This window comes from Palaemon carinicauda, chromosome 9 (assembly GCF_036898095.1).
Source record: "Palaemon carinicauda isolate YSFRI2023 chromosome 9, ASM3689809v2, whole genome shotgun sequence".
NCBI classification, from domain to species: Eukaryota; Metazoa; Arthropoda; class Malacostraca; order Decapoda; family Palaemonidae; genus Palaemon; species Palaemon carinicauda.
The window spans coordinates 147,022,145-147,049,841 of NC_090733.1; the positions used below are offsets into that span (position 1 = coordinate 147,022,145).

At 43.8% G+C, this 27,697-nt stretch overlaps 1 protein-coding gene across 5 annotated transcripts in view; it reads right to left on the reverse strand.

The window, feature by feature from the left end:
* Window positions 1–27,697, reverse strand: part of LOC137647242 (solute carrier family 53 member 1-like) — a 318,023-nt gene that overhangs the window by 195,082 nt on the left and 95,244 nt on the right. For 4 of the 5 annotated variants that reach the window (XR_011045545.1, XM_068380628.1, XM_068380629.1 and 1 more), the window contains exons 9-11: window positions 13,710–13,860; window positions 5,059–5,253; window positions 4,594–4,763 (exon numbers count right to left, since the gene is read on the reverse strand). Coding sequence is in view for 4 of the 5 variants with exons in the window: in XM_068380628.1 (XP_068236729.1) it covers window positions 4,594–4,763; window positions 5,059–5,253; window positions 13,710–13,860 (516 nt within the window). In the remaining variant the exon portion in view is untranslated. The remainder of the gene's footprint in view (window positions 1–4,593; window positions 4,764–5,058; window positions 5,254–13,709; window positions 13,861–27,697) is intronic. The other variant, XM_068380630.1, reaches the window with a different exon arrangement.

The window sequence follows — 27,697 nt, forward strand, 5'->3', positions numbered from 1 at the left end:
ATTGTAAAAGCCTGCGGAGGCGAGGTCTTGAACCGGCTCTATTGCTCCCTTGACCAACATCTGCTTGACTAGCTCCAGAAGAGCCTCTCGTTTCCCCGCATCGGTGTACTGAGCCACCAAGGCTAGGGGAGTGTCTGAGAGAGGTGGTTTCTTTAAAAAGGGGATCTTGTAACCTTCCTTGACGACTGAGAGGGACCAGGTGTTCACCCCTCTCCTTTTCCAAGACTGCCAAAAACGAGACAGTCTTGCCCCTACTGGTGTCTGGAGGACTTCCATCTCATTTTTTGGACCGGGGCCTAAACGCACCCCTGCTGGTCCTTGGCCCTGACTCTTCTCTTCTCCCCCTAAAATCCGCTCTCGAGGAGATCCTGCCCCGAAAGGGCTGTTGAAACTTCTTCTCTTCCTTCTTCAGAGGAGCAGGAGCAACAGGTAAGGTCTTCCTAGCCAACCGAGACAAAAGGTCCTGAGTAGCCTTCTGAGCCAGAGAAAGGGAGATATCTCTGACCAGAGCTTCAGGAAAAAGATGACGTGAAAAAGGGGCGTAAAGCAGCTCCGACTTCTGGGCAACAGTCACAGATCTAGAGGTGAAGGAGTACAAAAGGGCCCTCTTCTTTAAGACCCCTGCTGAGAAAACGGAAGCCAATTCATTCGTTCCATCCCTTAGAGCTTTGTCCATGCAGGACATGATACTCGTCAGGTCCTTCGTGTCCTCCAGGAGTTCAGACTTCCTTGCCAGAGTCCCGAGAGACCAGTCCAGGAAGCTGAAAACCTCGAAAACCCTGAAAATCACCTTGACGAGGTGATCAAGCTCCGACATGGACCACATCACCTTGGCAGAGTTTAAAGCATGCCTTCTTGCCGAGTCCACAAGAGCCGAGAAGTCACCTTGGGAGGAGGCAGGCACTCCTAACCCCAAAGGTTCCCCTGTCTCATACCACATACCGGCCTTGGAAGCGAGCCGAGACGGTGGAAAAGAAAAGGTGGTCTTGACAGCTTGTCTCCGTTCCTTCATCATTGCAATCATCCACCTTAGCGAGAGCTTTCCTGGCCAAAATTGAAAGTTTCATTTTGATGAAGGCCGAAGACTTAGTAGCTTCTTCCTGGAAAGCTACTAAGAATAACAGGGGCCGAAGGTTGAAATTCCTCCGCATAAAGTTCCAAAAGAGAGCAAGAAAGAACCTTATAATCACTAGAAGAGTCGGCAGGTTTTTCTTCCTCTTCCAAAATATCTTCGAGGTCCTGCTCAAGGATAACATCCTGAAGAGTTGGGCTGCCAGCAGTCTGGCACTGAGAGCTGTTTGAATCCTGGCGCCGAGCGCCGCTAACATCCAGTCGGCGAGAAGCGGTATCGTCACGATGACGAGAAGCGGTATCGTCACGATGACGAGAAGCGGTATCGTCACGATGACGAGAAGCAGTATCATCACGATGACGAGAAACGGAATCGTCCTGAAGATGCAGGCTGCCTTCGCCTTGAAAATGCAGACTGCATTCATCCTGTTTCCTAAGAAACGAGGCACTAACGTCCTGGCGTTTCGAAAGAGAAACGGAATCGTCACGGCGCCGAGAACGAGAGGCAGTATCGTCCTGGCGCCGGGAGAGGGAGGAAGGAAATTCCTGGCAGCGTGCCGATGAAGAGGGTGTGCGTTGTCATACGGCCGACGAAGTGCGCAGAGGTTTCTTGGGAGAGATACTAAGATCTCTCTTAGAAGAAGATCTCTTAACAGGCAAAGAGACGTCCTTACGTCTGACAGACTGAGAAGGGTGGCTGAAAGCTTGAACTAACGATGAAAGTTGTTCCTGCATAACAACCATGAAAGCTTTAGCAACCTCCGCTGGCTCTCGCGGTGCCGAAGACGGCAGTTGTCGTATGGCTTGACTGGGAGCGCTGGCAGAAGAAGTAGGGAGTTTAGCAGGATTAACTGGGCTAAGGACTCTCTGTTTCGCCCTCTTAACAGGAACAACATCGAAATCGTCTTCCGAAGGATCAGGATCTCGGCTACTCGAACCGGGAGAGGGAGAGCCAGACTGCACATCCCGGTTCCACCCTCTCTTCATTGGTCTTGATTCGTAACGCCAATTACGTCTGGGAGAACGATCAGGCGAAGACAAAAACGTATCCGACACGCCTTTTCTACGGCGGTCAAGAGCAGCCTGGGAGATCGCAACAGGACTGTCTTGAGGCGACGACTAACCGAGGATAAGCACCTCTCACCCCCTTACGGCTTTCGACGTACCTTCTCCCTTGGTCCTCGGAGCTTGGTAGAGGTCTAGACCTAGGGGTATGACAGATTCGATCAGTCGCCACCTCCACTGCACTTTCACAAGCACTAATTTCACTTACACCCTTACCTTTTAAAGACCTCCAATTGTGCTTTAATGGCCTCTAATTCAGCAGCTAATTTAGCATACCCAGGGTCATCCGTAGACACAGATCCTGTAGAAGGGGCAGGAGTTACTACATTCGGGGAAGGAATAACTTCCAAAGAGGTTACAAGCAAAGGGTCAATAGATAAATCTAAGCTAGGCTCACTAGCAGACTTTGACTTTGATTTAGCTCTTCTAACTCTATCAACCTCAAGTTTGCGCACATAGCGCTTCATAGCTAACCAATTATCATCACTTAAAACCTCGCATTCCTTGCACCTATTATCTAGAGCACATTCAAACCCCCTACAACCCATACAGATAGAGTGAGGGTCAACCGACACTTTCGGCAACCTCACCTTGCAAATATCATTCGCACAAATACGAAAATGAATTTTTTCACTCATGATAAGTAAGGAAAAAAGACAAAAAACAAAAAACAAACACGATTGCCAATTCCCAACACAGTGTACTTCACCAAAAACGAAGTCCAAAAAAGTGATGAAGGAAAAGCGATCCGAAAAACCTCTAAATGGCGGACCAACGATGTTGTCGATCCGGCCGGCAGAGATAATCTGAGGAACAGAAAACGGGAATGATTCCAAGTACCACCCTGTAAGGGTTGTTAACCATCTAACCACACAACCACCACAAGGCGGTTGCCGGGATTTTCGATTAAATTCTGCCGCAGTCGGAGACTCAGCTATATATATATAACTTCCAGGTAAGTACTATTCATAAAAACATGTTTTTCCTCTGTAATATACTGTTTTTAGGGTTTTTTTAAGAGGGTGGGAACGGATTAATTTGTTTTTAGTCATTTTATATGGAAAAAACTCATCTGAAATACGAAAAAATTGAAATACGAGCTCGGTCCCAAAATGGATTAAACTCTTACCTCAAGGTATTACTGTTGTAGTTTTTTTTTTATATAAAAGAAGTACTGTACATGCCTCCTGAAAAAAATCAACAGTACAATAAGGAAAGCAACAACAACAGTACGGTAGGAAAAGTCTGGTGTACAGCAGCAGAGAAAATGTTTCTTATAGTAGCCATCAATGCAGATGGTAGAAGCCATGGTGGAAGCAGCAACACCAGAGCAATTAGTATTGCAGTAATAGAAACTGCAGAAGAAGGGATAACAACAGTTTCAGTCAGCAGCACAATTACTGGAAGAGTTTCATAGAATAGAAATAAAGGTATGAAGCACTGATGATTGTACTTGTGGTACATTAACAACACTGGTAAGATCCAGAAATCAGTATAGCAAGAAATGAAGTGGCAACAAGAGCTATCATTGTTGGTACAGCAGGAACAGTAGCAGAAAGATACCTCCTAGGAAGAGCCATCACATCAATTAACAGATTTTGACGTAGGAAAAATCTATTTTGGGGCTCGAGCCATGTCGTCCTGATGGAAGGTCCCTTCGGCAGCTTCCTACTGTATAATATTTCTGCGAGTGATATTACCAGAGAATTACCGTCAGGTATCACAGGGTTCTAACCCCCGGATCGACTATCTGAAGATATCGTGTATAACCAGGGACATATCCGTAGATAACCATAGATATATGCACCCCCAACGGACTTTACCCAGTCTAGTCAACTAGGGGGAAGGATAAGAGAGGAGCCGTTACATATCACCTCCCCCTATGGTGCCACCCGTTTGTCTCTGATGACTCATTCCTTTGTTCACAGGGTATTCCTACTTACGTTGTTTTTTCGTTGTGCGCCCTTTATCAGCACTAAACCATATAATCTTCTTTCAACCGAAAGGCCCTCCCTCCTCCCAAGCATTATCAGTAAAAACACTTTACAGAATGATTTCATCACCTACACTAGAACAACACTACTATGGTCAACTGATCTTCTTTCTTCTGTGGTTAGAATCATGTGCCTCTGGTTTGCATTACCTCATTTATGCCACTATTTTTCAATCATTCCTAATGTCTACACAAGGTTTTTGCTTGCAAAGAAATGTATTAAAAACTTAGAACAGAAAAAAACTGGTTTGGCTTTAAAAAAAAATAACTTTGACAATGGAATAACCATTCAAAAGTCCCTTAAGTTTTCAAAAATCACCTTTACACTATTTAAATATTGTATAATTTTCATTGTGAGACTAAAATTATATATACCTTTCTAAATTTATAACTATACATATAAAAACACATCATTATAATATTAAATTATATTCAATAACTTAAATGTATTATGGAACACTTACGGGAGAGGAATAAACTAACTCCTCTCTTAGGAATTTGAATTCTCCAGCATTCTTGTCGAAGACACCAAAATCCATGACTGTATCCCACCAGTAGACAAAACATGAGCTGAACAACATTGAGAAGACCAGCATGTAGAAGAAAGGATTATTGATACTATCCTCATATTGTCCTGCAAAGATGTGGTACTTTTACTTTCAGAAATTAGTTTTAATCCAGTATCAGTACAATAATTACTCTATAAAGCCTATTTTACTTACAAAATGTTTGTTTTTAGCAAATATACCATCTTTCATTTTGTTTACCGGAAATGAAAGGCAAATCTTCTATAGTTATTTAAAGATTTTATTACATGGGATGAATTAATAATAAACTAAAAATAATCAACATTAAAATTAAGTTACTATTATGGAATGAATTACTAATAAATTGTAATGCATATTCAACATTAAAATAACTTCTCTTACCTTTATATAAAGTGGTTAAGGAGGAAAATGTTACCACAAAGAATGTGGTTGAATACTTGAAAGCATTGACAAGATGAGGAAACATTTCTTTTGTATCTCTGTAACGTCTGAGGCACTGTGCAAAACGCCACCACGCAGGAAGGCAAGCTACAATATTCCTTAAAACGGCTGTCTTTTCAATACACACGTTGTCTACTGATGAAAAAAAAAAGAAATATTTAAATTACACACTGACATAGCACAATAATAAATATAACTGTAAAATCAGGTAACCTATTATCACATTTTAACCCTTTTACCCCCAAAAGGACGTACAGGTACGTTTCACAAAACTCATCCCTTTATCCCCATGGACGTACCAGTACGTCCTTGCAAAATACTGTTATTAACATTTTTTTTTTTATATTTTTTATAATTTTTTGAGAAACATGATATTTTAATTATAAAATAAATTTTTTAATATACTTAACCGGTGAATATATAATAGCTGACGTCTCCGGCGGCTCGACAGAAAAAACACAAAAACTCGCGAGCGATCGCTATGAAGGTTGCGGGTGTGCCCACCAGCGCCAACTATCGGCCAGATACCGCATATACATGTAAACAGCTCCAATTCTTCTCATCCCGCTGGGTCTCTATCGGGGAGGAAGGGGGGGCCTTTAATTTATATATTCACCGGGTAAGTATATTCAAAAATTTATTCTATAATTAAAATATCATTTTTAAATATTTAACTTAGCCGGTGAATATATAATAGCTGATTCACACCCATGGTGGTGGGTAGAGACCAGAATTAATAAAGTTTACAGCGTACATGCTTAGAGTTTTTGACAGTTATATCATAACAAAACCCAAATATATATAGGTACCTGGTAAGGAAGTTGACTTAGACAATTACTCTGCCTTGTTAGTCTGTCTTCCTCACGAAGCCCAGCGATCCTCTTAGGATGCTGAAAGACTCCCAGGAGCTGAAGTATCAAGGGCTGCAACCCATACAACAGGACCTCATCAAACCCCTAATCTGGGCGCTCTCAAGAAATGACATTTGACCACCCGCCAAATCAACCAGGATGCGAAAGGCTTCTTAGCCTTCCGTACAACCCAAAAACAAGATTAAAAACATTTCAAGAGACAGATTAAAAGGATAATTTGAATTAAGGGAATGCAGTGGTAGAACCCTTACCCACTACTGCACTCGCTGTAACGAATGGACCCAGTGTGTAGCAGTCCTCATAAAGAGTCTGGACATCTTTTAAGTAAAATGACGGGAATACCGACTTGCTTCTCCAAACGGTCGCGTCCATAATACTTCGCAGAGATCTGTTTTGCTTTAAGGCCACAGAAGTTGCTATAGCTCTTACTTCATGCGTCTTAACCTTAAACAAGCAACGCTCTTTTTCACTCAAGTGAGAATGAGCCTCTCGGATTAAAAATCTAATAAAACATGACAAAGCATTCTTTAACATAGGCAATGAAGGCTTTTTAACTGAGCACCACAAAGCCTTAGATCCACCTCGTAAGGATTTAGTCCGAGCTAAATAAAACTTCAGAGCTCTAACTGGACACAGCACTCTTTCAAGCTCGTTGCCTACGATCTCTGACAGGCAAGGTATATCAAATGACTTAGGCCAAGGACGAGAAGGCAGTTCATTTTTGGCCAAGAAAACCAAGCTGAAGTGAACATGTGGCTTTATCTGTAGAAAAGCCGATGTTCATACTGAAGGCATGGATCTCACTGACCCTTTTAGCCGAAGCCAAGCACACTAAGAAAAGTGTCTTGAGGGTGAGATCCTTCAGGGAGGCTGAATGTAATGGCTCAAACCTGTCGGACATTAGGAACCTTAGGACCACGTCTAGGTTCCATCCAGGAGTTGCCATACGACACTCCTTAGAGGTCTCGAAGGACTTAAGGAGATCTTGGAGATCTTGATTATTGGACAGATCTAAGCCTCTATGTCTGAACACAGACGCCAACATGCTCCTGTAGCCCTTAATAGTGGGCGCTGAGAGGGAGCGAACATTTCTCGGATGAAGGAGAAAGTCTGCAATTTGGGCTACAGAGGTACTGGAAGAGGAAATGGATGATGACTTGCACCAGTCTCTAAAGACTTCCCACTTCGACTGATAGACCTTGATGGTAGATGCTCTCCTAGCTCTCGCAATCGTTCTGGCTGCCTCCTTCGAAAATCCTCTAGCTCTTGAGAGTCTTTCGATAGTCTGAAGGCAGTCAGACGAAGCGCGGGGAGGCTTTGCTGAAGACTCCTTACGTGGCTGCCGTAAGAGATCCATCCTTAAAGGTAGACTCCTTGGAACGTCTACCAGCCATTGAAGTACCTCTGTTACTCACTCTCTCGTGGGCCAGAGTGGAGCAACCAATGTCAACCTGGTCCCTTCGTAAGAGGTGAACTTCTGCAGCACCTTGTCTAGGACCTTGAAAGGAGGAAAGGCATAAACGTCCAGGTGAGACCAGTCCAGCAGGAAAGCTTCTATGTGAGCTGCCTCTGGATCTGGAACTGGAAAGCAGTAAGTCGAGAGCCTCTTTGTCAGAGAGAGTAGCAAAAAGATCTATGGTGGGTAGACCCCATGTCATCCATAGCTTCTCGCACACAGTCTTATGCAACGTCCACTCCATGGAGAAGACTTGTCCTCTTCTGCTGAGGCCGTCCGCCAAGACATTCATTTCTGCACAAATCTCGCCAAAGGAGAGATGTTACTGCCTTAAAAGGAGTTCCTTTTGATCCGTGGATCAAAAAACCGAGCCTTCCAGACTGTCCAGTGGAGCTCCCTAACCCAAATCCGCTGCATCTGAAAACAACACATGGTTTGGGTTCTTGATCGCGATGAAAGAGTTCCCACGAGGCTAGTTCAAACTCTTACAGAGCAACTGTTTTTCTCTTGCAAGTGAAGGACTTTTAACAGAGCTTGTTCCATTCTTGCGGGAGACGAAAAGGGTCGAAAAATTATACACAGCATCTCCATTCCCAAAAAAAGAATAGTCTGGGATGGGATACAGTAAGTTACGACTTTTCTACGTTCACTATGAGACCTAGCTCCTTGGTTAGGTCTAATGTCCATTAGAGGCTCTCCAGACAGCGATATAATGACGAACGCCCTGATTAGCCAGTCGTCAAAATAAAGGGAGGCTCTGAATCCTCAAAAAATGTAGAAAGCTTGCTACATTTTGCAAGGGCCTTGTAAAAACAAGAGGAGCAGGAATGAGGTCGGAGTACAGTGCTCGACAGTGGTACATTACTTTTCCGTCCACAAACCTCAGAAGTAGTTGAAAGTTTGAATGAATCGGGATGTGGAAGTATGCATCCTGAAGGTCGAGAGAGACCATCCAGTCGCCTTCCATTAATGCTGTCACGACAGCTTGGTAGACTTCATCGTGAAGTTTGTCTTGACAATGAACACATTGAGCGCACTTGCCTCTTACGTACTCCTGCAGTGAACGTGGCTGCCAGATCATTGGAGCCATCCCTGATAGACTTGTTCCCGCAGAGAACGTGGCTGTCAGATTATTGGAGCCATCCCTGATAGCCTTGTTTATGCATGACATAATTGTACAGCAAAACTTCAAACGCTCGAAAAAACTCCTAACAGGAGATGGTCTAGCTCTGAAGCCGACCATAAAATCTTTGAGCGTCTCATGGCCAGGCGCCAGGGAGAGTCTATGAGGTTTGAGAAGTCTATCTGGGCAGAGGCAGGAACTCCCAAGCCGAGAACTTCTCCCGTGTCATACCAGACGCTCGCTCTATAAGCCAGTTTAAAAGGAGGGAAAGCAAAGGCTGTCTCCCCCAAACTCCTCCTGGTGATCAACCAGTCGCCTAGCAAACGTAAAGCTCTCTTAGAAGAGCGAGAGAGCACTAGCTTAGAAAACAACGGCTTCGAAGTAGCTAGGCCTAGTGTAAACTCTGACGTTTAGGCGAACGAGGAGCAGCAGTTACAAAATGAACCGGACAAAGATCCTTAAAAATCAGCATGATTTATTTAAAGACCATAGAGGGCTGAGCAGCTTTAGGATCCTCTCCGTCTGACAGAGTCCACAAGGGAATATCAGTAGGAGGGGGATCAGCAACTTCCTCATCTGAAGGAACCTCGTCCGACAACTGCCGAGTCTCAAGCAAGGGAGAGACCTGCCGTGGTGGCAATGCTTGACAAGCAGAGTCCACACGCAAAGGAGCATCAGTAGCAGTCAAGGACGATACGTCATGTAACTGCTTAAAGGACTGACCAGCAACAACAACAGGTGCGGGAGGACGCTCGACGTCAACTCGAGACTGCCTTGACTGCCTAGACTGAGCAGTCAAAACAACTCTTGACTGCGGTGCTTGACGCTCAACGTCAAGACAATTCAACTTCGCTGGTTGGCGAACGTCCTGAACGTCAACAAGAGCAAGCGGCAGCGGCTGAACTTCCACAAGCGGCTGAGAGTCAACACGGGACTGCATCGAGTGAGGCTCTACAAAACATGATTGACGTGACTTTGTAACGTCAATGTCAACAGGACGAGCAAAGGCTCGTTTGGGCGGCTGACGGCAGGATCTCGATCAGCTAAGCGGCGAGGATCATCGTGAACCTGCTCAGCAGAATAGTTCTCCATAAAAGCGGCAAGCTTATTCTGCATGTCTTGCAGTACAACCCATTTAGGATCAACGGGAATGGGTGCGGTAAGAGACGAGGGTAACGTCTGTGACTGCAAAACCTTGCCTACAATAAGACTCTCGGAGCCTGTGTTACGCTTTTGTTTAGGCGGCGAGCAGTCTTCCGATGACTGCATAGGGTCAGAGCTGTCCCAGTGGCTACAACCAGGACGCTGGACCTGTCCTGAAGGGACTGACTTTCGCTTTAAGGGCCTCGAAACCTTGCTCCACGATTTCTTACGCGAAAAGCCTTCGGATGACGAGGAGAAAATCGTCTCGCTCGTCTTATGGTAGGGGCGGTCTTGATGAGACACGCCTGAAACCATAGAGGGAACGTCTGTTCGCTGATCAAGGCCTCTCGAACCCATAAGTCGTACGACATTACTTCTCCCTGGGGCTTGGGAGCTTGCAAGAGGTCTCGGACTAGGCGAACGACAGGCACGAACAGACGAACCCTCGGTCGCAACACTGATAACACTTTGCGCAATTATCACTTTATCACTACGATTTTCTGTTTTGCACTTACTTCACTGAAATCGAATTTTTCAACAATTCACATTAGGCATGAATAAAACTGATTTCTACCTGAAGCACGCAATGCTACCCTACATCAAAAGGTTATAATTGCGAAATAAGTCGTATAATGTAAGCACATTAATACAAGCAAAAAACAGTAAACATATATTAAGATAAAAAGATCAGTGACTGGGGAGGAGACTAAACACTAGTTCATTCAAAACTACGTTTTCAATCTCTCACCGTACAGTGCCTTGGGACGAGAATAAAAACTAAAAACGTTTTATCCTTTCTCCCCGTACAGAGACTTGGGACGAGAGTAAAAAACTGACTCGAGAACAACGTTACTCGCTTGGGACGAGAATAAAGATCGGAACGTTCTCTCTTCCTCTCTCTCTCTCCGTCTCTCTCTCTCTCTCTCTCTCTCTCTCTCTCTCTCTCTCTCTCTCTCTCTCTCTCTCTCTCTCTCTCTGATTTCACACCGAAGAGAAAAGCCCACTCACCTTTCGTCAATAAACAGGTTATTTGACCAAAGGAAAAAACTGAAAGGACTAAGAAAATGAAAATTAACAAGTTCCTTTAAATTAGTATTTAAAACATTTAAGTTTGAAAGAAGAATGAACAAAACGTCAGAATCGATTTACTCTTTCTGCAAAGTGAAACCGTGATTCTCTCTCTCTCTATCGTAACGATAGAGCGCAAACTGCGTAGCATAAATAAACCAAACGTTAGTTCATCTTTGAAACAGTACGAAGACTGTTCAAAGAAAATCTTTCATAAAATATCTACTAAAAAATATTCATTTAATAAGTTTTAAATCATTTGCTCTGTAAAAGTTATTTACGATTGAAAGGGCTCAACGTTGTTTAACTTCGGTTTCCAAGTTAGGACCGCCTACACACGGATTAGGGGAGGAATAGGTAAGGTCGCATATAAACAAATCATTAAAATTCATCTTGATGTATATTATAAATGGAAAGCTAATCGAAGAGGCCTAATTAAGTCGGTTGAGATATAAAATATATAGAGGAAAATCTATAATTAACAACAACAATTTATAATGTGATAAGATAATTGCTAAAAGCCTAAAACACACTTCCGTACTAAGGGAAGGGTCGGCCATTTTTAAAAGTCAAAGAAAGTCCAAAAAACAATCCAAAGTCATCAACAATTAAATCTATCCAAAAAAGAGTTCAAGATTTAAGTTGAAGATAAAACACCTGCACTGCGAAAGCTCAAACCAAAAGGAAGTACTTCACCAAGACTGTTGAAAAACTCCAGGTTAACAGCGAGTAATGGTACGTCTTGTCGATCAGACCGACATTGAAGAATTGGGTCTGTTTACATGTATATGAGGTATCTGGCCGATAGTTGGTGCTAGTGGGCACACCCGCAACCTTCATAGCGATCGCTCGCGAGTTTTTGTGTTTTTCTGTCGAACCGCTGGAGGCTCAGCTATTATATATTCACCGGCTAAGTTAAATATTTAAAATTAGCACGTTAAATGAAAGGGAAGTTGAAAAGCAAGATTCTAGCTGGGTCCCCTTGCCCAGTATAAATCAAGGGGTGGTGCCCAGAGCTCCGTTCTCTTGACCTGTTCCTTAGGTTTTTGGGTATTCCAACGTTGTATATTTGTTGTGTAGTGAACGTCGGGTTGTGGTCGGCATTTGGACACTAGGCAGTTTGGGTGCTACCTTTTGGCCACAGTTCGCAAACCACTACAATGAAACCCAGTTTTTTTTTACTTAAGTCTCTGACAATGGGACATCAAGAGCTGGGAGATTAATTGTCTGCTTGCCCATAATCCATAAGGTTCACTAATTCCGAACAGAATCCTATCTATTTAATCCTAGGAGCTAAACGTGGATTTAATCTCACTCAAGTCCAGGTATCTTGCTAACCGACATCACTAGTGGTCCGATATTTAGGGGTTTCAGTGTTTGCAAAAAGTAAGGACCCACCGCCGAATCATTTGTCCGGCAAGTATTATTTTGGTTAAATAAGACTTACAGTTCCACACCTGGTCATCCTACTGATGGAGATGAGCTTCTTAACTGGAAATGATGAAAAGTTGCTCGTAGGTAAAGAAACGAAAGTTGAGGAGTCTATCTAAGGATGAAGTAAGACATTTTTGGATTCAACATCATCTGGGATTTATGGAATCAGGGCCACGAGGTCCGGTGCTAGGGGGAGGAGAGGCCATTCAATGCCAAGGTGTGACTAGGGGACAGACCCAAAGCTGTACTGTACAGGTACTATAAACAAAAGACAAGAGAGGTTGGACAACAAGATAGAAGAAAGAAAGTAGCAATGGAGGTACAGTGAACCCTCGCTACTTCGCGGTTCGACCATCGCGGATTCACCACTTCGCGGATTTTTTTCATAACCCATATATATATACATATTGGTAATAACAAAATCAACATACTGTACTGAATAATCAATATAATCGATGCAAAAACTAACCTATACACAGATGTGTACAGTAAATGCGTTTGTTTCTTCATTATGATCAGAGAAACATAAACAAAACATTGGTTGCCATTTTTTATCGTGCTTTTTGGCGTGTTTAGGAAACGCATGATATAAAATCGCCTTTAATATTTGTGCCTGTTTTAGTTTAGGGTACTGTAGTACATGCATTAAGTGTTCTGTACATTAAAGGGTAGTTTGTTAACAGTACTACGTACAAGGGGGGTACTGTAGTACATGCATTAAGTGTTCTGTACATTAAAGGGTAGTTTGTTAACAGTACTACGTACAAGGGAAGGTTTTAAAAGTCTGAATATACATGTTAAATAAATACGTAAATATGGTGTCACTACTTCGCGGATTTTCACCTATCGCGGCCAGGTCTGGAACCTATCTACTGCGATAAATGAGGGTTCACTGTAAAGTAAAAGGCTATATTTTAGGTGCAGCTAGGGCCTGACAGGACACTACAAGACCCTTTAGTAATGCTTACTGTGCAACACAGGGGGTGCACTACTGGCACTAACTATGCATAAAATATCATCTTGTTCAATTTTCGTTCAAACAATGAGAACGAATTGGTCTTTTTGCTGCAACTCAAGGCTAAAGATCTTGTAAACCTGCAACAACCCTTTGCCAAACAATACCTCATCTTGCTAAGCAAAGGGCTCTTCAAAGAAGTCTTTGCTCTTTAGGTACTTTACATAGTAAATCTCTTCCAGGTCTTTGTCAAACTTAGCTCTCAGACTGGGGTAAAATGACCCATGTAAATTATGGAAAGGAACAAAATTGGGTGAAATAAGTGGCAATCACAACTGCCTCTCATACACCTACTTAGAAAGCAAGAACTTTCAGCAAGTTAAATAAAAACAGGAGATACATTACCTTAGTTTAACTTATTATTTGGCCCTAGATACATTTGCCCAAATGGTAATCAGAGCTTTGAAAAAAAATTGTCAGATTTGTTACCTATATTGATTAAATCTTTAAAAAAATATTAATATTAAATTTTGAACCCACCTCCTTCTGTAGTATACCAGTTGATACCATGCATGTAGAAACACAAAGAATACTCAAAGTCTTTTAAAACTTGAACAAGTGTGTTTAACTGATCAGCGAGCCAGAAATCAGCAAACTGCACAAAAACAAATGGTGCGCAAACAACTCGGCCCTGCAAGAGAAATAGGATCATGGAGTATCTACAATAAAAAAACATATTACATAAAAATTAATAGAAAGACATAGTACTAAATACACAAAATGTGCTAACGATGTTAGATGAAGTCACAGCTACTTGATGAATAAAGAAATCAGGTTTTAAGCGAATAATCACTTTTCAACAGTTAAGGGCTTTACCACACTGTACATCTTGATCTAAAAACAAAAACCTTTTTCTCTAAACTCTTATATTGTGAATCTGCATTCAGTGTACTCTCATTCTATCAAAATTATTAAAAACCTTGATTCAACTCTGATGTATCCATGTAAGATGTGAGAAAGCATACACTACAACATTATACATTGGAATGTATTAACTTATCAGAATTCAGAAATGATAGTTTCAACAATGGAAGAGATCACTTATGTTATTTCTTAAATATGACAAATTCGGAGGTAATTTGTACTTTTCCTAACAATACAAACCTTAGCTATTTACAGGGGAAGGACAAGCCATTAGTATTTAGCGAGGGTTAACTACCCATCCGCTAGTTAGCAGGGGGCAGGGGAGGCGTACCTAGCTACACCCTAAACTCACACACCTGTGACTGAGCTTCACTTTGCTTGGAGGTAGGACTTCGATGGGGAACAGGGTTGGCGAGCAAGTATTGATAAATAGCTAAGGTTTGTATCGTTAGGAAAAATACAAATTACCTCTTAATTTGTCATTTGTTCTGTACCTGGAATACAAACCCAACGCTATTTAAAGGGGTGACACCCATTAAGAGGGTGGATGTCCCTGCCAATCTGGCTTTTTGGCATTACCTGGGGTATTCCCTATTATGCAGAGTTTCGTGCAAAAATAAGGAGACCCTAACACCTCCCTAAACCTGCTAAGCATGGTCTGCAGCCTACACAAGCTGTGTGTGGTGATATACTAGCAATGTGATATTCAAGGTAATGGTCATTCCGAGTCTTGTAGAAAATAACTAAAGAGACCGAGACATTCCCAATACCACCTCGCCATAGTATGGGGAGGTAACAGTATTAAAACTACTAGGTTACACAAGGGAGTAATTATTTACCTGCAGAAGTTTGAGGTCAGCTTGTGGAGAGGATCCAGGAAGCTGATTTCCCAAAGAGAGGGGAGGATGAAGAAAGGCAAAGAGCTAGAAATTCCTTTTCATTCTCTCAGACTAAAACCTGGGTAAACAATGCCCTCAATCTTCTGCTACTTGTCCAATAAGGAGCTTGAGGTACTAAACCAGATGTTGTGCAGCAACCACAGGACCGATAGAAAACATATCAAGGTTTCAGTGTGTCACGTCTTGCAGGTAGTGGGCGGTGAACGTAGTTTGGCATTTCCACACACCCACTTGCAATACCTGCATCAAAGAGTTCTTTCTGAAGGCCAGGGACATAGCTAACCCCTTGACACAATGAGCTCTGGGACGACGTGTTGGAGGAGAGTTGGGATTCAGGGCAAAGTCAATGACCCTGCGAATCCATGAGGAGACTGTGTTTTTCGTGACCCTCCTCTTGTTTCTGCCCGTGCTAATGAAGAGCGAGGGCACTCTCGGCCGAGCTGTTGCTGTTCTCTTGAGGTAGCGCCTCGAACACCTTACTGCACATAAGAACAGATGATCTGGGTCGTCAATTATAGAGCAGAGACTCATTATCCAGGAGGAGTCAAATTTAGGGTCCGAAACCCCAGGATTCTGAGTCTTTGCAACAAACTCAGGGATGAAGCTGAAGCTTACCTCTCTCCATCCCCTTCAATGAGCGACGTCATATGAGAGACCATGAAGCTTACTAACTAGTTTAGCTGAGGCCAAGGTGATTAGGAACACCATCTTCCAAGTCAGGTGGTGATCTATTGCCTGGCGTAACGATTCGTGCGGAGTTCCTTTTAAGGAACGAAGAACTTGAACCACATTCCATGGGGGAGATTTCACTTCCAAACTGAAGAGAGGTAAGTTCATAATTTCATATGAGGAGGGAAAGTTTAAGCAATGAGGAAATATCCATTCCTTTCAGTTTAAAGGCGAGACTCATGGCTGAGTGATAGCCTTCAACTGCTGAAACTGAAAGGCGCATTCTTCCCACAAATACGCGAGAAACTCCACCATTGCTGGAATTGTGGCATCAAGCGGATTGAGACCCCTTCCACGACACCAACCACAGAAGACGTTCCACTTCGCCTGGTAGACTGAAGCTGATGACCTTCGCAGGTATCCCGACATCCTTTTCGCAACCTGTTGCAAAAATCCTCACTGAATGAGGAGATGCTGGATAGTCTCCAGGCATGAAGACGTAACGAAGCAACTGCCTTGTGGTAGATGTTGACATGTGATTGTCTGAATAGATTGTGTCGTGGAGGAAGTTCTCTTGGGGGCTGCGTCAGGAGCAGCAGAAGGTCTGGGAACCATTCCGCGTGATGCCATAGCGGAGCTATGAGGGTCATTGAAAGATTGATAGATGTTCTGGTCTTGTTGAGTACTCTTCTCATCAGACAAAACGGTGGGAATGTGTATACGTCGATGTTGTCCCACCGTTGTTAGAATGCATCTTGCCAGAGAGCCTTGGTATCTGGGACTGAGGAACAGTACAATGGGAGTCTGAAGTTCAGGGCCATTGCAAATAGGTCCACAGTCGGAGAACCCCACAAAGTCAGGCCTTTGTTGGCTACTAGATGATCCAAAAATCATTCAGAATCCATTTTCTGCAATGCTCTGCTCAGATTGTCAGCGAGCACATCCCTCCAGCCTGGAATGAAGCGAGCTGATAGTGAGATCGAGTGGACTTCAGCTCATCTCGGTATCTCTACTGCTAGATGGGATAGGATAGGGGCTCCAAAAAGTGCCTTCTTGCTTCTTGAATCATTATATCTTAATAAGTTCACACTCGCAGCAAATTTTTTTATGTTGAACAGGCTTACATAAGTCCTTTTATAGTTTATATATAAAATATCTGTTTTAGTGTTGTTAATGTTTTTAAAATATTTCATTTTAATTTTTCATTACTTCTTACATCGTTTATTTATTTCCTTATTTTCTTTCCTCACTGGGCTATTTTTCCCTGTTGAAGCACTTGGGCTTTTAGCATCTTGCTTTTCCAACTAAAGTTGTAGCTTTGCTAGTAATAATAATAATACTGTACTACATTGGACCCTTCTCTCTGGTTACGGTTCATTTTCCCTTTTGCCTACATACACACTGAATAGTCTGGCCTATTCTTTACATATTCTCCTCTGTCCTCATACACCTGACAACACAGATTACCAAATAATGCTTCTTCACTCAAGGGGTTACTGCACTGTAATTGTTCAGTGGCCACTTTTCTCTTGGTAAGGGTAGAAGAGACTCTTTAGCTATGGTAAGCAGCTCTTCTAGGAGAAGGACACTCCAAAATCAAACCATTGTTCTCTAGTCTTGGGTAGTGCCATAACCTCTGTACCATGGTCTTCCACTGCCTTGGTTTAGAGTTCTCTTGCTTGAGGGTACACTCAAGCACACTCTTCTATCTTATTTTTTTCCTATTGTTTTGTTAAAGTTTTTATAGTTTATACAGGAAATATTTATTTTAATGTTGTTACTCTTCCTGAAATATTTTATTTTTCTTTTTTCCTTTCCTCACTGAGCTATTTTCCCTGTTGGGGCCTCTGGGCCTATAGCATCCTGCTTTTCCAACTAGGGTTGTAGCTTAGCAAGTAATAATAATAATAATAATGTTGTCACTCATCACCAACACCAAATGACCCACCAGGAACTGGTGAAACTCTTTAGGGCCAGAAATACGGCCTTCATCTCTATAAGATTTATGTGAAAGTACTATTCGGACTCTACCCAAAGGCCTGAGGCCGTGTGATGCAGCATGTGGGCCACCACCTTCTTTTGATGCGTCTGAAAACAGCATCAAATCGGGAGGAGGGACGAAAAGATCGACACCCTTCAGCAGATTCTCGTCTGACAGCCACCATCCAAGGTCCGTATTTTCCTCTGATCCCATGGGAATCAGAGTGTCCAGGGAATTGAACACCTGATTCCAGTTGGACTTCAGATCGCACTGGAGAGATCGAATCCTGAGGTGACCGTTGGGAAATAGACGGGCCAAGGATGATAGTTGTCTGAGGAGACATCGCCACTTCTGGGATGGGAGTTCTTCTCGTCTGAGGAAAGGCCTCGAGAATTTCCTCAGCCTTGCTATCCTGTCATCTGATGGAAAGGCTTTGTGTTGTTTAGTGTCTAATACCCTGCCCAGGTATACCAGTCTTTGAGAGGGAAGCAGGGAAAACTTCTCAGGGTTTAACATGATCCCCAGTTCTTGACAAAGCCTCAGAAGTTTGGTGCTGAAGAAGGGTTGCTACCTAGTTTGCTAGGATCAGCCAGTTGTCCAGGTAACAAAAGAGACGGATACCGAGCCTGTGAGCCCAAGATGACACTAGGGCAAACACTCTTGTGAAGACCTGAGGTGCTGTGGAAAGGCCAAAACACAGCACCTTGAACTGGTATATTTTGTGGTCAATGTTGAATCTAAGATACTTCCTTGAGGATGAATGGATTGGGATCTGTAAGTAAGCATCCTTTTGATCCAGTGTACACATGAAGTCCTGTGGCCTTATCACTAGTCTGACCATGTCTGCCATCTCCATGATGAACGAAATCTGTGTGACAAACTTGTTCAGAGCTGAGAGATCGATGACTGGTCTCCAGACACCTTTTTCACAAGAAAGAGTCGACTGAAGAAGCCTGGGGAATCGTTGAGGACCTCCTGGAGAGCGCCCTTCTCCAACATGGTCTGGACTGTGGACCGAAGGGCCTGTCCCTTTGCTGATCCCATTGCAAAGGAGCTCACAAGCACTGGATTCTTGGTCAGTGGAGGGAGAGATGAAATGATCAGGACGCGATACCCTGAACGAATAATGGAGATCGTTCAAGGTTCGGCCCCAAGCTGCATTCACCTGGTCCAGCAGCTTTGTAGGCATCCCCCCACTGGTGGACAAGCAGGGGGATGGCCTATCCTAACATTTGTGGCTTTTACCGCCACCTCTCTGATGTTTTCCCCCATAATTGGACTTGTTGCCTTTCTGGTCCTTGACAGGAAAGGGCTTCTTAGATACCTTCGTATTTGTATCCACTGCCGTTTTATTAGATGATGGTTTTGTTTGGCTGGTCTTTGGAGGGGCTGGAGGTCTGTAGGCGCATGATGTTAGGGTCCTATGAAGGACGGAGTCCGTGTTGAACTTTCTCCACCTCTCCGCAGCCTGCTTGATGTCACTTGGCTCAAAAAGGAGGAAACCCTCCATAGAGGAGTTTTGGAGCCTAACGATCTCATCATTAGGGACCAGCTGGTGGAATCTCTCAGCACCGCATCCCTTTCGTTTCAGGATGGTGTTACCCCACAGGGTCACTACCTGGTAGGCCAGAAACTTAACATTTTGGGTGCCAGAGAGAAGGAAGGTCTCCTAAGCTTTCCTGGTACGTTCTTTAGAGAAACCCTTGGTCCGTACCAGGATCCCCACGGATCCCAACCAAAGATCCAGCCACGGAGTAGCCTGCATGGCGTACTTCGCGACCTTCTCTTCGTTCAAGATCTCTGACACTGAGAGCCTCTCTAGAGAGACTCACTTGCTCAGTCCTTCAAGGGATTAATGGAGAGACGTGGTCGAGTAAGTTTCATCCATGATATCTTAATACCTCCTCCGGTTGACACCAGAAGATGGGAGGAGTTTAGTGGACGAGGTAGAGCGATAAGACTCAGAGAGGGTAGAAGGCTGGGAGGCGATATTACGCCAAATACCCTTTAACCCCCGGGACCAGGGTAAAACTGCACTGGTCTTCAGAGCCTTTTTGGGTGCCTAAGACACAGTCTAGGACCTTGTCTTTGCCTTCTTACGGGGCCATCTCTGGATCCAGTTACCCCGTTGAGGACCCTCGTAATGGTCAGAACCTGCCAAAAGGCATGCTCCGACTCTCTCTGGTCTCCGTCTGAAGCTCAGCTGGCAGCGAGAAGATCATCATCCACCAAGGAGGTCTTGCCTCAGGGTGGGTTGCAGTCATCAACAGGAAGGCTGACTTGGCCCCTGGACCCCTCTGAGGGTCTCTTGAGTCTTGGAGGAGGATTTTGGTATTGTCTTGGAGTCTTTAGGCACTTTTCTTGGCAGAAACAGATGTTTTAAAGGTTTAAAGGCTGCTCATGAATGGCAGGGGGGGGGGGGGCAAGGGACAGTGACACTGCCCTATCAAGTTGGACAATGCCCTAGAGACTGACCATATACACATATGATCAGCACCCTAGCTTCTCTCCACCCAAGCTAGGACCCAGGAGGGGTAGGCAGTGGCTGCTGATGACTTAGCAGATAGACCTTAGTCCTTAGCATACAAGGATGGTAAGGTTGCAGCGACCAAATAAACTACTGAGTATGTGCAGGCTCTAACCCCAGTCTGGCGTTCACCATCAAGAGACATTACCACATAGGCCACCACAACCCACGGCAGAAGGTCTGGGAGTAGCGACCACAGAAAGGAGAGAAAAAAAGGAGCTGGAGGCGAGACGGTGTTCTCCTCCTCGGGTCTTTCCATTAGTGACGAGAGGGCAGAGTACAAAACTGGCTCTTCCCTCTGGGAGCCTTTCGATACAATGAGTGAGGCACTGGTGGGCAGAGGCGACGATGGATCCATAGGGGGAGCCTCTACCCTTGGAGCCCTGACTGGAGTCAGTTTGACCCTTAACCCATTAACGCCTGACCTACTATATTTAGTAGTACAATTGCTAGGACAAATTACACCCCAATTTTTCATGTTTTTCTTATTGTTTTGCATTTTCCTGAGTTCTTTTCAATCTAATCAATAATATAAACAGGAGTTTTTCTTTGAAGTATCCATATTTTTCGACTTTTTGACAAAATACCAAAGATATGTAGAATGTTTTTATATATTCACATTTTTAATCTGAGCTCATGGTTACACAAGTTCATTAAACATCTTTATACTGATACATATCATGACACTGAAGACCATGAATCAATTCATATATCAGAAATGGAGATAGCAATTGAAGCATAAATATTACAGGCTATTTTCCATTACCTACTATATATAGTAGGTCAGGCAGATATGAAGCCAAAATATGGACCGGACAGGAAAAATCTTAGAAAAGTATCACCCTAAAGCAAATTGGTTGTTTCTTCGTTAGAATAAACTGCTTGTTCGCTATTTTCTGGTCCTTGGATGCACACCTCGTCCCTGGTGAAGTGACTTTCCAGCTAACAATGCCTCGGTAGTTTCAAATTTTCAGTTCCCTGTTACTATCCAAGCATTCTTATACTCTCAGGATACCACACATTACCAAGTTGCCGCTTATACTGGTCTTTGGATGCTGATGTTGGAGTCAAACTCATTGCTAAGCCAATGTCACGTGATACATTTGAAGAAATATTACGGTTTCTGCCTTCCACTGATAATCAGGCACTAAACAAGGATCAACAAAAATCACTTGATGAAGCAATGATAGAATATTTTGGTAGGCATGGATGCAAACAGTGCATTCGGAATAAACCTGTGAAATTTGGATTTAAAGCTTGGTGCCTCAATTCTCCTCTTGGATATTTAGCTACGTTTGATGTATACCAAGGGACAGCCTTCGGGTTGAGTCGTCACTATGAAGAAAGGTTTGGAAAAGGTGGGGACACTTTGATGATTTTATTTGAAAAACTACCAAGTCATATCAAATATATACCAGTGAGGTTTTACTTCGACAACGATTTCACAAATTTACCTTTAGTAAATTACTAACAAGAGATAAACTATGAAGCAACTGGAACAATAAGGGACAACAGAATTCCGAAGACTTGTCCTATAAACTCCACAAATGAAATGAAGAAGGTTCCTCGAGGAGATACAGATGTTGTTGTGGATAATATTCACAAGATCTTGTTGGTATGCTGGAAGGATAATACAGTAGTTTCAGTGGTATCAAATATTTCTCCTGTTTATCCTCTGGAAAGTTTATCTCGATGGTCAGCAAAGGACAAAAAGAAAATTAGTGTAAGTCGTCCTTATCTCATCGGGGATTACAACAGACACATGGGTGGCACTGAAAGATGGACCAAAACATCAATTGCTACCGTATATCCATTAGAATGAAAAAGTGGTGGTGGCCTATATTTTCTTGGGTAATTGATGCAACGATTCAGAACTGCTGGCTTCTGCATCGTGTTGATGAAAGCAACCTTTCACTGTTGTCATTCAAGCGCTACATTGCAAGGACATACCTTCAGAAGGCAGAACCACGTGTGGGAATAGGCCAGCCAAGACAGTCATCTCGGGTTATTCCAGATGTACGTTATGACAATATTGGTCACCTCGTCGAATCCCTTGGAAAACAGGCATGGAAATGTGCTCTATCCTCTTGTAAATCTCGTCCTTCGCAAGGGTGTATGAAGTGTGGAGTTCCATTGTGTGTGAAATGCTTTGCTAATTATCATCGTCGTGCTCTTTAGAATACTGCTAATTATAGTATCTGGTTTGTTATTGTGTGATATCACGGAATTTATCTCAAAATTTAACTAAGAAGGAGGTTTCTCTAAAGCATATACCAGTTTTATTTCTATTTTATTCTACCGTATCACAATTTTCTGTTAAACATTTCACTTGTAGAAGTAAGAATTATTATCCATTTCACATATTCAAATACTGTCAGCATGTGCAAAAGTAATAGGGCTTACAATTGCAACAAATTTTAGCAGTAAACTGCAATATTTCTTTGTTTTATTCAGTAATAAATGCACTATTATTGAGTGTCTTGCTTCTAATACATCCTCCTTGTAATGAAAAAATACCAATAAAATTTTATTATAGAAAATAGACTCATCAATAAAAATGTGTACCCCGTATCTGCCTAACCTACTATATATAGTAGGTCCTATATATGGACAAATACCATGGAAAAAACATTGAATATATGATAATACCATATAAATATACATATTAAACTTAAATAATGAAAAAAATTTAGAAAAAAAAATTCAGGCAGTAATGGGTTAATGAAGGAAGCTTATCAGGAGATCCCCTCATCCTCTTCAGGGGGAGAAGCAGTCTTTTTGGTCCATAGTCGCGGATCGGTTGAAACGAGGATGATCCTAAGGAAGTCCCGGGAGCTTCCGTCAGTCACGAAGGAACCATCAGGACAAAAGACTGTGTTACAGCTCTGACCAAGGCATTGAACCACGGCTGTTTACTCATCGAAGCCCTCTTTGAAAGATCCCGAGAGTATGAAAAGTCCTTCCATGAGGTCTCCATTCCTGACGCTGAAAGCTTAGGAGCTGTGGATGTAGATTCCCTTCGGTGCGCAGGAAGTTTCGGAATTCTAAAACCCTGAAACTTGCCTCCTTCCTCCTTCCCCAGCTGTTGCGCATTTGCGGTGAGGGGAACGAATCATTAACCTCCTCACCTTTCCTAGTGGCCACTACCACCGCCTTTGGTGGCTGCAGTTGGTGATCCTTGCTTGCATGATGATGTGACGGTCACTGGCGCATTGGAGAATGTCAAGAAACCTCCTGCTCAAGACACGTTGTTGATTGCTGACGTGAAGACTGATGACTCGATGATTGATGAGAGGGAGTGTGTTCCCGCGTTAACGAGCGATACCGCGATAATGCAGGACCAATCGATATCGCTGCACGAGAGGCAGGTCGGTGTGTCGACGATCTTCAAGTAACCGAATCACGGATAGCTGGGCGTGAAGGCTGATGGATGTAATACGATTCACTAACTGGTGGGCGACCGCGTTCCGAAGGAGACCGACACGATGGTTTGGGAACGCTCTGAGTTACGGCCGAACGCTGGCTAGTCAAGTAACGGATGAGCGATTCCCGAGACGGTGATAGTCTACGCGACGCATGTGGTCGCTGTGGTGAACGCTGTCAGTTAGCGATCGGTAACGAGTAGACAGTTTCCAAGGTGGTGGGTGAGCAAGTGATTCTCGAGTTCTCGGTGTAGCAAAAACTTGACGAGAAGCTGAATATGTAGCCGATTTACACGTAACCGAACACGTAGGTGGTACACGAGTTGTCGATCGTTGACGATGGTCAGGCAATTCACGAGCTGATGGAAGCGTCGGCGATTCATGCTCTGCCGGTCGATGGTGAGACTGTCGAGAAGGTGAGCGATGAGCAAAAGCATGGTGTGACGGACAACGTTGAGACAAGATCAGAGACGGAGGCGATGGTCAGTAACCAGAAGAGTCAGGTTGGACAGCTTCTTCCAAAGAAGACGACGGAGGAGGCGAAGAGGTGAAGAGACGTCTCTTGGCTGAGGGAGCAGGAGCACCCTGGAGGCAAAGCGGAGGACAGCCACGGCGAGGTCTTCTTCTGCCGACAAGAAGATGCACGAGCATGGGATCAGCAGGCTGATCAACGACAGGCCTCCGAAGAGAAGTCTCTATGCAAGACCTTTTATTGGAAAGGGAAACACTCATCGATGAGACGTGCCTCAGATTTTGCTCCCCCACCCCTGAAGAATGTTCGTCAGGGGAAGGAGCGCAGACCTTGCTAGTGGAAGATAGAGAAGAAGACGCAGTCATAGGAGCTGCTGGCAGGGCAGCAGACAAGCTCTCCAAAACAATAACTTCTACAACAAAGGGTCGACGTCTGATGCTGACGCTGACGCAAGCTGAAGATCTGCCCCTCAATGCAAGAACCCCAGCAACGCCTCCTTGGAAGGATCACCGGACAACCCCAACGACGGCCACATCTATAAGAGGAGAAAGAGACAAGGCTTCGCTCTGGGGGAGAGCCGGAGCAACAACACTAGGGGAGGCAGCACAGTCTTTCGAGGACCAAGGTTGGCCAGGAGTTAAATGGCCTACGCTACTACTCGTCAGCCCCCCGGAGGAAGCCATCCGAGCAGGAGCTTCGGTAGAAAGTCAGGACATGGAGGAGGAAACCTTAGGTTTCTTCTGCTACGAAGCAACCTTCAAAGGGGAAGAATCCCTCTAGACTTCTTCTTCCGTCTATGCTTATACCTTTCCCACTGGGAGGAAGACCACTTCCGACAATCATTACATTTGTTGTCTACGTCGCAGCGTTGTCCTCTGCAGACGGGGCAAAGGCTATGGGGATCCATCTCCACAGCAGACATAAACTTCCCCCAGGTGCTGCTATTTGATCCAGTACAAGTCGGCATGGTTATAGAAGAAACACAGCACACCCACACACACACTGAAAAGAAAAAGCAAAAAACAGTTAATGGCAGTCCTAAATGGAGAGGATGAGGAACGGCGACAACCAGACTCCATCCAAGCCAAAAGCAAAGTGATGCTCAGTCACAGGTGTACGAGTGATGGGTGTAGCTAACTCCCTACATCCCGCTAACTAACGGATGGGTAGTTAACCCTCACTAAATTCTAATGGCTCGTCCTTTCAGCTTCGCTGAAAGTGATACCCCAATAAATAGAGGTTTGTATTCCAGTTACGGAACAAAATGATATTTTAATTATAAAATAAATTTTTGAATATACTTACCCGGTGAATATATAATAGCTGCTGCTCCAGCGGCTCGACAGAAAACACACACAAAAACTCGCGAGCGATCGCTATGAAGGTTGCGGGTGTGCCCACCAGCGCCAACTATCGGCCAGATACCGCATATACATGTAAACAGACCCAATTTTTCTCATCCCGCTGGGTCTCTATCGGGGAGGAAGGGGGGGCCTTTAATTTATATATTCACCGGGTAAGTATATTCAAAAATTTATTTTATAATTAAAATATTTTTAAATATTTAACTTAGCCGGTGAATATATAATAGCTGATTCACACCCATGGTGGTGGGTAGAGACCAGAGTTAATTAAGTTTACAGCGTATATGCTTAGAGTTTTTGACAGTTATATCATAACAAAACCCAAATATATATAGGTACCTGGTAAGGAAGTTGACTTAGACAATTACTCTGCCTTGTTAGTCTGTCTTCCTCACGAAGCCCAGCGATCCTCTTAGGATGCTGAAAGACTCCCAGGAGCTGAAGTATCAAGGGCTGCAACCCATACAACAGGACCTCATCAAACCCCTAATCTGGGCGCTCTCAAGAAATGACTTTGACCACCCGCCAAATCAACCAGGATGCGAAAGGCTTCTTAGCCTTCCGTACAACCCAAAAAACAATATTAAAAAAAAAAAAAACATTTCAAGAGACAGATTAAAAAGGATATTGGAATTAGGGTAATGTAGTGGTAGAACCCTCACCCACTACTGCACTCGCTGCAACGAATGGACCCAGTGTGTAGCAGTCCTCGTAAAGAGTCTGGACATCTTTTAAGTAAAATGACACGAATACTGACTTGCTTCTCCAAAAAGTCGCGTCCATAATACTTTGCAGAGATTTATTTTGCTTGAAGGCCACGGAGGTTGCTATAGCTCTAACTTCGTGCGTCTTAACCTTAAGCAAACATCGGTCTTTCTCATTCAAGTGAGAATGAGCTTCTTGTATTAAAAAATCTGATAAAATATGACAAAGCATTCTTTGACATAGGCAATGATGGTTTCTAAACTGAGCACCATAATGCCTCAGATTTACCTCGTAATGACTTAGTACGAGCTAAATAGAACTTAAGAGCTCTAACAGGACATAATACTCTTTCCAGTTCGTTGCCTACGATCTCTGATAAGCAAGGAATATCAAAAGATTTAGGCCAAGGACGAGAAGGCAGTTCATTTTTGGCCAGGAAAACAAGTTGAAGTGAACAAGTGGCTTTTTCTGTAGAAAAGCCGATGTTCTTACTGAAGGCATGAAGTTCACTGACCCTTTTAGCCGAAGCCAAGCACACTAGGAAAAGTGTCTTGAGGGTGAGATCCTTCAGGGAGGCTGAATGTAATGGCTCAAACCTGTCTGACATGAGGAACCTTAGGACCACGTCTAAGTTCCATCCAGGAGTTGCCAAACGACGTTCCTTAGAGGTCTCGAAAGACTTAAGGAGATCTTGGAGATCTTTATTGTTGGAAAGATCTAAGCCTCTATGTCGAAAGACCGAAGCCAACATGCTCCTGTAGCCCTTAATCGTGGGAGCTGAAAGGGAGCGAACCTTTCTCAGATGTAAAAGAAAATCTGCGATTTGGGCTACAGAGGTACTGGACGAGGACACAGATGCTGACTTGCACCAGTCTCAAAAGACTTCCCACTTCGACTGGTATACTCTAATGGTAGAAGCTCTCCTAGCTCTTGCAATCGCACTGGCTGCCTCCTTCGAAAAGCCTCGAGCTCTTGAGAGTCTTTCGATAGTCTGAAGGAAGTCAGACGAAGAGCGGGGAGGCTTTGGTGGACATTCTTTACGTGGGGCTGACGTAACAGATCTACCCTTAGAGGAAGACTTCTTGGAAAGTCTACCAGTCATTGAAGTACCTCGGTGAACCACTCTCTCGTGGGCCAGAGGGTAGCAACCAACGTCAACCTTGTCCCTTCGTGAGAGGCGAACTTCTGCAGTACCTTGCTGACTATCTTGAATGGTGGGAATGCATATAAGTCCAGAAGAGACCAATCCAGTAGAAACGCATCTATGTGGATTGCTTCTGTATCTAGGACTGGAGAGCAATAGATTGGTAACCTTTTGGTCAACGAGGAGGCAAAGAGGTCTATGGTGGGTTGACCCCAAGTAGCCCAAAGACTCTTGCCCACGTCCTTGTGGAGGGTCCATTCCGTGGGTATCACCTGACCCCTCCGACTGAGACAGTCTGCCAAGACGTTCAAGTCCCCCTGGATGAATCTCGTCAACGGGGAGATGCCTCGATTTCTTGACCATAAGAGAAGGTCCCTTGCGATCTCGAGCAGCGTGAAGGAGTGTGTGGCTCCTTGCTTGG